Below are 10,914 nucleotides of genomic sequence, written 5' to 3'. Positions count from 1 at the left end.
CTCACATTGAACCGGGCGTGTAGCTTCCTCAGACCTACTACCGAGTACGGACCTCAGGGTGACAACACCGCGCAGTGCCCAACTCCAGCTCACAGCGGGGACACGCACACTGGATAACAGGAGGCACTTTTTCCTTTTCTTTCTTTGATATTTGTCATTCTAAAGACTTACTGCAGATACATTTGGGGCGTTTTGAAGGCTTTTTAAAAGTAATTTCTTCGCAAATAAGCAATATGGAGAGGATTACCAGCGCGCAACCACCTCCCTCTGTGCCAAAACATCCATCACTGGATATAGCTGACATGCAAGGGTAAGAGGAATTTATTTGTAGTTTATTCTGTTCCTTTCTACCATATAATGCACGTTATACTGAACCCTTACTAAACTAAAGACTAACTCATTTCTTCTTGTTTCCAAAGAATGGAGTTTCCAATTTATGTGTACAAACCCAGGAGAGGCATGAAGCGGGATGAGAGCAAGGTAAATTCAAGTTCAAATACATAATATTCCTGCCGTCATCAGTTAAACTGAGCCACCTGGATTTAATTAAAAACATTTTAACCCTCTCTAGGAGACATACAAGTTGCCACATCGACTGATCGAAAAGAAGAGACGTGACAGAATCAACGAATGCATTGCCCAGCTGAAGGATATGTTGCCAGAACATCTTAAGCTTACAGTGAGTATAATCTTCTACATATGCCATGTCTGTTCGCAGCTAGCCAGGGGATCCGACACACCACATGGTTCTGCTGAGCTGTCTGCTCCAGCCTTTGGATTCAGTTTTGAAGTTTAAAAAAATAATGTTTTGCGTTTAAGAGTTGAGCATATATGAAGATTGAAGATGAATTTTTTTTTTTTAATTTTATGATTTCATGGATCTTATTCTCTAAAATCTAATGTGGTTCTCCATTTGAATTTGTTGTTGAGAATGTTGTGTGTGTATGTGAATTGCATGGTTTCCCCATGTGCTTGATGCTTGTGGTCTGTTCAGCTGCAGAGTGTGTTACATAAGAAAGATCAACATGCTTATCTAAGGTCTTCCTGTTATAGACACTGGGTCATTTGGAGAAAGCTGTGGTGCTGGAACTCACTCTGAAGCATGTGAAAGCCCTAAGTGGCCTCCTGGAGCAGCAACAGCAGAAAATTATCGCGCTGCAGAACGACCTGCAAATTGGTAAGTTTGATATTTTGATGTGTGTACATAAATTCCAAAAATCTGTTATACATTAAGCAGAAACACTGAGCGATCCTTTGCACGTATCAGAACTTCTTTAAAAAAAATGTAAATAGTTTAAAAATAAAAGATTATTTTTAACCATGTGTTCTATGTTTCTAATCGACCAGGTGATCATGGAGGTGACAGTACAGAGAGCAGCGAGGAGATGTTCCGCTCCGGCTTTCACATGTGTGCGAAAGAGGTCCTCCACTATCTGGCCAACCAAGAAAGCAGCAGGGATTTGACTCCTTCCCATGTCATCAGCCACATCCAAAAGGTAGCAGCTGAAGTCCTGCATCATCAAAGCAGCCTACACCCAGATGAGTCCAGCCCTCAAGCTTCAGAGAAACTGATGAAACCCAATGTAGAGCCCCAAAGGGTGTCCGAGGGCCCAGCTAAGAACTGTGTTCCCGTCATTCAGAGGACTTACCCCAGTGTGATGGGGGAGCAGAGCGGCAGCGACACAGACACTGACAGCGGCTATGGGGGAGAACATGACAAGCGTGATCCCAAAGCCCAGTTGACAGAGAGCCATGCGAAGGAGGAGGAGCGCAAGAATACTGTGTCTGAGAGGACAAACGGCTGCATCAAGCAAGAGGGTGACGAGCCCCGGGCGAAGAAGTCAAGGTCTGACTCCTCAGAGGACGAGATTCTCTCTGGTCACATAGCAGGAGGCCCTGGCTACATGAGCTTCTCCCCCAACCAGCCCCCATTTTGTCTTCCCTTCTACCTCATCCCCCCTGCAGCTGCAGCAGCGGCAGCCTATCTGCCCATGCTGGAGAAATGCTGGTACTCCGGGGGCATGCCGGTCATGTACCCGGGCATGAGCGGCTCTGCAGCAAGCTTGCCCCCAGACACACATCCCTCATCTCTGGTGATGTCCCCGAGGGCGGGGTCTCCAGTGTCCTACCAGAGCCACATGGACTCCCCTTCTCTTCACAAAGCTTTAAAGCAGGTCTCCCCATTGAACTTGGAAACCAAAGACTGAACAGATGTGTTTCTGTTGAAATCTTGCCCTCTGAATGTTGATGAGGTTAAAAAGAGGGTAAACAAACACAAATGCACTGGTATCCCTTCAAACCACAGCCATTGGTGGGACCATCAGAACATTTATCCCCAGCAAAGACCCCAAATGGTCACCATCGTCTATCATCAACTCCCCACACGCTGAAACAGGACTCTTAGGGGCAACCTTGGTTGCCCATGTGAAGGCTCATAGATCACCTGTTGCGTGGTTCCGAAACACTGTGAAGATGATCAGTTTTAAAGACGTTGAGTGCATAAGAGATCACTTTTAGTGAGTTCCGTCTTCTCTGTACTCAATGTTGAATGCCAGAGGTAAACACAGAATGTAAGCTCCCCCCCCAAAAAAAAACATTTGGACCTACTTTTTGCACACACACCACTCTGTAATGAATGTAAAGATTGAACAAAAGCCCCTTGTAGATGCTGCTTGAATTATTATTACCTGCTGTAGATCTGTGAATGAAGGATCTACCTTCAGTGTTTGTCGCTCCTTTAATTGCAACAAACCATTGTTTAGACTAGAACCAAAAAAACGAGAGACGTCATAAAACACATCGCTCCTTTGACACTTCAATTACCTTTAGCTAAATGAACACAATGTTCACACTGTTCAAAGAATTCAGGGTGTTGTCACTGTACGAGGTGTGTCACTCATGTCTGTTTAAAAGTGATGTGGCCATACACGCTTTTACGATTTCATTTGTGACTCATGACTGTTTGTGCATCTAGATGGAGTTCCTGTGAAGTGATCTTGATATAATTATATATATATTGTCTTGTTATAATTTTTGTTTCTACTACTCGTACATCTCTATTTTTGATACGTGACCCACTGAGTGTATTTGCATCGCCACACGAGGAAGATTGAGGTAGTCATTTGCTGTATGCCAACAGATCGTGTACAGTATACAGCATTGTGCTCAACCCGATTTGCATCTTGCCCACAAATTCCCGGTTAACTTAAGGCCTGATCTTAGCTCTTGCCGTTGCCTTTACTGGTTTAATACAGACACAACGATGGCAGGCTTTTAAATGTATTTTGCTTTAAATAAGTCTGTGGCAAAGAGAGTGAATGTAAAGTTCAAACAAAAATAATAGTTTTGTATAGAAAGAGGTACTTGGGATTTTTATTTTGAAATGTAACAAAAGGTCGTTTGTTGTACATATTTTGTATATAAAGTATTATTGATATATATTAAAATATTAATAAAGCTTTTTTTCCTGTGTGGAATTTGCGTTTCACTGCCTGATGGCTTAAACATGTTGCAGCCAGACAACCCGACAGCTCCTCATAACAAAACATACTTACATAACACTTACATAACCCATAAAGCAGCACAGCCTCTGTAAATCAATAGCACGTCTTAGATTACAGGCTGTAAACATTTCAAACTCTGAAGCATTTCTCAGTTACTATCTGATGGATATTAATGCATTTTATTTTAAATTTTGATTTTGCTTACAAAGTACTGTCATGAATATTATACCCTAATAAAACCTTATAATAGCTACAGTATTAGTTTAAAAATGAGATAATAACGAATTGGTTTTCTATATAACTATATAATAACTATATATAACTATATTCTAACTATATAATTCATTGTATTATCTTAATTTTACTGTCGTAGTTTAGTAATTACTCTCCCATAGTTTATATACCGTTTGGCCGCCTGTATCAATACCGAAAGTGTGCTGAGTAGTTGCACAAAATGTGTCTGGCAACTTGACACCAAAGTGGATGGAAATGGTATTTGAGGTTGTGGGAGAAAGGACTTTATGTCTTTGATTTACTTTCACATTTAATAATATGGAATACCAGTCTCCACCAACCTTCCGCTGCTTGTTTGTGTGCTGTTTCCTGGTGGTAACATCGCCGTAGTAATAGTGAAAATGAAAAGGCCCTTTTCATATGCTTATCACCCACCATGCCTCCCCAAAAAATGGGAAAGTGGCTGTTTTTTCTTTTCTTGTATCACAACAGTATTTTATAATTTTGGTCCACTGATCAGTAAAATAATTCAAACAGTATTTTTTTACTCTTCACAGGACTGACTGACTCAGGACTGTTGACAGTCCTGAAGTCTTCAAAATGCAGTACAAGTGACATCTTGTGGAAGTAGTGTGATACTGCTCTGGCTAGCATTTTCGCGTCAAAAATCTTCATACACAACTGACATTATGCTGCCTTAAGGAACCCCAACTGTCAATATGTCAATATCAATTTAGACAAAGTATACTGTATAACTGTCAGTGTGAAATTACTTATCAAATGATCATGCCTGTTTTGTGCTGTGTATTAAATAATATACTCCTTATAGTTGGAGAACAGGTGTTTTTTAAGAAGTACTTGATGTAAAAAAAAAAAGTCCACATGCTATTATTAGTTTTATGTGAGAACTCTGGCTGTATTCATTGTTTTGGGTTGGACCTTTCTCAAAGAGTTTGTTGTGGTGTCAGCAGGAAAATTGCAAATTCTTATGGGAAGAGCCCAGATAACTATGTTTTCTAAATATATCACCACGACAACCATTACTCTTCAAACTGCAATGATTAAATTATTTGGGCTCTGAGGACTGCCGTCAGAGACCGACACTGGTGTTAAGTGTACTATATGCTCTCTCTTGTACAAGGATACATTTTTAAGTTTTTATTATAACTTGATTCTGGTTCTGAACTGGTCCTTGTGTCACAAGTTTTGCACATGTAAATTTATTCAAATCTGCAATCCATGGGTTAAAAATGGCTCAACTCAACCCCTACTGTTTTAAATCAGTCCTAGCCTTGCAAGTCCAATGATGAGGTGGAGTCGACCGGCTGGGACATCTCTGTCATCAAATTTAAAAATGTAAACACCCTTTCATCTGAGGTGGGCAGCCCCCCTCCATTCGCCGTCTCTCTGCCCCCCTCTGAGCAGCTTGCACACTTTGTAGCATTTTTCTAAATAATGCAGTGGCTGGAGGTAGGCTCAGATCTGGGGGTGAAGTTACACTTATAAGACAATATTTTTATAATAACAACTGTTTACAAAACAAGTTCATCCTGTCATCTTTACACTGCACAGTTTACGGTAAAATCTTGACAATGTTATATTGACAACATGTGTCTGCTGCCCCCAAGTGGCCTAAGACTGACATGATGGATGAGGCAGCCAGGATAGCGTCTCATGATGCAAAGGATGTGAAACTGTGGTGAGTCTTTGTATAACCAGCGCTGTGCAGTGGGACTCAGCACCCAAGTTCTCACGATGGTCATTTAGCTACATGCATACATATTTTTGAAAGAATCTATTTATTCATTTTGTTTGTTCTTCTCATCCTCAACTGATTCACAATCTTATCTGTAAGTATCTACTGACTGGAAGGGAATTCCTGATTGATCCAAGGCTGAATGTGGCAACCCTGGTACTCAACACTGACACCAGTGTAAAAGAGGCAGTGAAAAAGGTCGTCATGACACAGAAACCGGCTTCCAAGAACCACAGAAATGAATGATCGTGTTGATGCTGGCTGATAAATGCCTAACTTTGAAACTACCCAGCAGTGCCCACATGTTTGAAGAACAACAATGCAGCAAAAATGCCCTCTTGAATGCTATGTTGATAAAAACTGAGAGAACATAATAAGTACCCAATATGGTGCCTAACTATTATAACAGTTAAATGTTGTATTGCACATGCAAAATTAGTTGTTGAATGGATTATAGTACACATTCATGCACTCGTTTGTCACCAGTGACATGTCAGATATGGTTCCTCTGTAGTCACACCCATAATCCATGTGGCATCTAGGCACTTTATCCACTTCCTTAATGCCACGGGTTATGACCACACATATTTTGATACAGGCATGACATTCACATCACTCTAAACACAGTCCAGCCCCCTGTTTGATGGAGTATCTCCAGCTAGGCTACAAACAACAGTATACAGGCTACTACACTCTCACTCTTACCTGCTTATAATGGTGGCAAAGGGCTTATATTAGAATATACTCTCTCTCTCCACCATCCCTTATAAAACATAAAGGGGTATGTAGATTGTTTAGAAATATAGAAATATGTTAAATATTATTATTATTATCATTATTATTATGATTGTTGTTGTTATTATTAAAGGTTGGATATGGAGAATAAGCAGAACATCGCCATCTAGTGTCTCAAGATCATAGCCACAAACAAAAAATAATAATTCCACCACTCTTGTTGCGAGGTCTAGAGACAGACCCGGCCCAGTAGCCTACAGGAGACCGGAGTCGCTTTGAGCCTGTTTGAACCCTTCCCCTCCAGCAAATCACACCATAAAAACAAGTATTGCAGAGGAGTTTGACTGACAGTTACCGTTAGCTTTAACTTAGCCGTTACAGCTAAGTAAACATGAAAGTTGTCTTACGATCAAGGAGAAAAGTAGCCATTTCGGCATTTTAATGCCATCAAACTCCTTTATCTCAGTCCATGGAGTGAATGCTTGGCCTATATTGACTCTTGTTTTTGCCCGTCTCCGGTTACTCAGCTGCTGGGACAAATATCGAGCAAGCCTACAGTAGCTGCGCCGAACAACAGACAACCCTGGCAACCCATAAATGCCAGCAGCTATTGGCCGGTACAATATAAACAGAACGTGGCAGAAAGTAATTGGCAAACCCGTAAAAAAATAGTTTTTTTTTTGTTTTAAATGAAATATTTATTCAGAATAAATATATATTTTTTATGGAAAACCAATACTTTTATTCTGTACCCCTCGCCCCGTGGGTGTATTATTTTAAAACAAATATAGCGATATATAAGATTTCTACATGTTCAACCTTTAATAACTAGAACAACAATAATAATAATAATAATAATAATAATAATAATAATAATAATAATAATAATAATAATTATAATAATAATAACAATAATAGTAATAGTAATAATAATAAGAATAATAAGAATAATAGTAATAGTAATAATAATAATAGTAATATAGTAATAGTAATAATAATAATAATAATAATAGTAATAGTAATAGTAATAATAATAATAGTAATAGATATAGTAATAGTAATAATAATAACAATAATAATAATAATAATAATAATAATAATAATAATAGTAATAATAGTCATAATAATAATAATAATAATAATAATAATAATAGTAATAATAGTCATAATAATAATAATAATAATAATAATAGTAATAGTAATAATAATAATAGTAATAGATATAGTAATAATAATAATAATAATAATAATAATAATAATAATAATAATAATAATAGTAATAATAGTCATAATAATAATAATAATAATAATAATAATAATAATAATAATAATAATAATAATAATAGTAATAATAGTCATAATAATAATAATAATAATAATATCAGTTTAAGATTAAGAGTAAGACAATTGTTGTTGTTTTGTTTTTGTGTTGTTTTTTTAGCGTGACCGAGATGGTAGGCCAGGAGTCTCATATTGACTAGCTCTTGTTCTGAAAAACTCAGATCGGAAGTGTCATTGTTGTTGTCAGGCACGAGCATGAGCACGAGTCCGGCAGCAGTGCAGTGAGTGTCAGCCGGTGGCTTGCCCAGTGTGGATCTGCTGTGATGATGCGGGCTGCGGTGCTGCTGCTCGGAGTCGTGGTGTCGTGCCGGGCGCAGATCGCTCCCCCCACGCTGAACATCAGCCTGGATGAGGATCCAGAAGTGCGCTGGTTGCCTCTAACTAAAGTATTTGACGTAGACTTCCTGAAGAAAGCCGCCGCAGAGGTCATTGAGTAAGATGTCCAGAGGCTTTTTTCCCATGTTGTTATATGACGAATAGTACTTTCAAAGTTATATTTTACAGTTTTTATTTTTAGAAAATACTAAAAATATTTAATTCTAACGTCACTTACGTGTATCAGGTGTTGTAGAAGTTAACCATTAGTTACAACTGCTTAGCCAACCCATTTTAATAGTGTGAGTGATTATTATAGTGATTTATGGCATGTTTCACTTCCTTTTTATAATATCAGTGGTAAAAAAAAAAAAGAGAGCAGGGTAAAGTACAAATCATCATCATTGTGAGTATTTCCTTTTTATATTTACCAATTTGGACCAATATTCTATTCCTAAATTAAGCCATCAGTCATTTATTTTAGTTAATTCTCATCTCGCAACACACACACACACACACACACACACACACACACGCACACACGCTCACACACACACACACACACACACACACACACACACACACACACACAGAGCCTCAAGTTGGTGATCACTGTATAAATCTTTATAATTTGGGCTCATCTCACAATGGAAAAACAGCAACTATATGCACTAGCTACAGATTTTTTGGTTTTCACATCCAGGGAACATAACCACATGGTAAAATGTAATTATGTTATATTGTAAACCTATTAATATCAACCCATTACGCCAACAGAATCAGCAGGTTAACCTCTGGGTTTATAAGCACTGTGTTATTGTGTGTATCTTCCAGTAGTAGTGAGGACACAGAAATGTTTCCTTGTTGTTTGTTTTCAGCACTACCGTCCCAAAATGGGTTCATCATGCAGTTACACCTATTGTGAAGGCCTTGGAAAAGTACGTCCCTCAGCCTTATGCGGGGGAGATCCGTGGCATGGCCTCTCACCTGGGAGGAAGCATTTCAGATGTCATCATTCTCAACTTTGCATATGAAATATCTGCGTATGTATGGTTTTAAATGTAGTCACACATTCAATAATGGAGACCGTTAAACAATGCAGAGGTACACAATGTCTAACAATTATGCAGGATTAAAGTGAACGCCATCTAATGCATGCAAACTTTATGCATTCCTAGATTTTGCACTAGCATCGTAGCTCAGGACAAAAATGGGAATGTGTACCACGGCAGGAACCTTGATTATCCACATCCTGTTCTGAGGAATCTGACTATCAACGTAATTTTCCTCAAGAATGGAGAGGTACAGTATTTTTTGTAGCATTTAAAAACTAAATAACTCTAAGTACCTCTTGAAGCTATACCTAAACTTTTTTTTAAAATCCCGAATCAGTCAGAAAGGTGCAAAATGAGTGTTCTTGCATAACAATGAGGTGGCCAAGGATACAATGGCGTAATTGTTTATTTGACGCACCCATTCAGGTGGCGTACCGTGGGACTTCATTTGCTGGCTACGTTGGCCTGTGGACAGGACAGAGTCCTAACAAATTTACCGTCTCTGGTGACCAGCGAGGTTAGAGCACTTCTTCAGGCATGTTTGCCCAGAGATGTTGAAATATTAAGATTTAATTTTTCCTTTTTGTTTTCATGACGGTATGTGTGTTTTTGATCATCAGGGAGTGAACATTGGTGGAACTGGTGGAAGAATGTGGTGTCTGCTTTCCTCTTTCGGAGATCCCCAGTCAGCTGGCTGGTGAGGGAGGTGAGTATGTAACGGAAGTTAGTACAATGAGGATGTTTATTGTTTGAGGAACTGAGACTTTGACTAGTTGTGTGGAACCAACAGACACTGGAGGAAGCAGAGAACTTTCAGGATGCAGTGATGCGTCTTTCCAAGATCCCCATCATCACTGGGGTGTATTACATTGTGGGTGGGGTGAGAGCAGGGGAAGGGGCTGTCATCACAAGAGACCGAACAGGCCCCGCTGATATCTGGCCACTGGATCCTGTGAATGGAGGGTAGGCAAAATAAAGGATCTTAAGAGAATATGGTGTGTGGTTGCACAACTGAAACCAAACATAAAACTGCGTGTTCCTGCCTGTAGATGGTACAGAGTGGAGACGAACTTTGACCACTGGCTTCCTCCCCCTGCCAGGGATCATCGAAGGTGGGTCATGTCACACATTGATTACTTCAACAGTATTGTTGCTGTTAGTTTTAATGCCGTTGTTGTGTGTTCATTTCGTAGAGAAGCAGCGAACAAAGCACTAAATGCTACTGGTCAAGATCACATCAACATGGAGACACTTTATCAAGTATGAACTAACAAATCAATATTTCAGGGGAGCAAAGTAACAGTGTGAGAGATTGTATATTGCACATTTTGAAAGTCAGAGACAATATATGGGTTTCTAACAAGAGTCTTCCCCTATAGGTTCTGTCGCTGTTTCCAGTGTGTAATGGGTAAGGAGAATGTTATCCATTAATTACGCTCTCGTTTTGTTTCAGGGAATCACATGAATGTTCATGTTGCTGAGATGGGGCAGCTGAGTGCATACCAGTTCCTGTTCCCTTTGCCCCAACTCAGCAATAATGTCAATAGACCTTTGTTTGACACCGTACTTCAGCACATATGGAACAGCAAGTTTCAGAAAACTCATTTAAGGTTTAACATTTTGAGTGCATGATGTATTATTTATAGTTATTTCTACAGAACCTTTACATAGCTTGCTTTAACAGTTTTGCATTGCATTGTGTTTAAAGTATCTTGATAGTGTCTTTTGTGTTGATAATCCCCAGAATTACTGTTTACACAACAATAATGAGTGCAGGAGCCCCAGAGAAGTACAATTCATTTCTAAGGCCACAGGTAATTGCATATTGTACTACATCTTAAATGTGGATGTTTTCATTGTATAATATATTACAATAATAATAATAATATAATAAGCAATGAAGGGTGTAATATGTCACTGAAAATGAGGCCCTCTCTTTATGTCTTTCAAGGGCTGCCCACCAAACTGACAGGCC

General features: G+C 39.0%; 2 protein-coding genes across 2 annotated transcripts in view; both read left to right on the top strand.

Annotated features, from left to right (window-relative positions):
- Positions 1-3,471, top strand: bhlhe40 (basic helix-loop-helix family, member e40). Its single transcript, XM_083939305.1, has 5 exons — positions 1-310; positions 420-480; positions 572-679; positions 1,054-1,177; positions 1,348-3,471. Exons 1-5 carry the CDS (start codon positions 234-236, stop codon positions 2,205-2,207), a joined length of 1,230 nt encoding a protein of 409 aa, XP_083795431.1. The 5' UTR covers positions 1-233; the 3' UTR covers positions 2,208-3,471.
- Positions 3,472-7,807: 4,336 nt separating this feature from the next.
- LOC310965500 (N-acylethanolamine-hydrolyzing acid amidase-like) overlaps positions 7,808-10,914 on the top strand; it is a 4,962-nt gene continuing 1,855 nt past the window's right edge. Inside the window, exons 1-11 of the mRNA XM_083939149.1 lie at positions 7,808-8,002; positions 8,763-8,927; positions 9,063-9,186; positions 9,366-9,456; positions 9,560-9,645; positions 9,730-9,902; positions 9,989-10,051; positions 10,133-10,199; positions 10,319-10,347; positions 10,684-10,753; positions 10,891-10,914. The exon at positions 10,891-10,914 is cut by the window's right edge and continues 1,855 nt beyond it. Of these exons, the coding sequence (XP_083795275.1) occupies positions 7,833-8,002; positions 8,763-8,927; positions 9,063-9,186; positions 9,366-9,456; positions 9,560-9,645; positions 9,730-9,902; positions 9,989-10,051; positions 10,133-10,199; positions 10,319-10,347; positions 10,684-10,753; positions 10,891-10,908 (1,056 nt within the window). The 5' untranslated portion in view covers positions 7,808-7,832 and the 3' untranslated portion in view covers positions 10,909-10,914. The remainder of the gene's footprint in view (positions 8,003-8,762; positions 8,928-9,062; positions 9,187-9,365; positions 9,457-9,559; positions 9,646-9,729; positions 9,903-9,988; positions 10,052-10,132; positions 10,200-10,318; positions 10,348-10,683; positions 10,754-10,890) is intronic.

The sequence above is a fragment of the Echiichthys vipera genome (genome assembly GCF_963691815.1).
Source record: "Echiichthys vipera genome assembly, chromosome: X".
Lineage (NCBI taxonomy): Eukaryota > Metazoa > Chordata > Actinopteri > Perciformes > Trachinidae > Echiichthys > Echiichthys vipera.
This window is presented reverse-complemented; position numbering and strand designations above follow the sequence as displayed.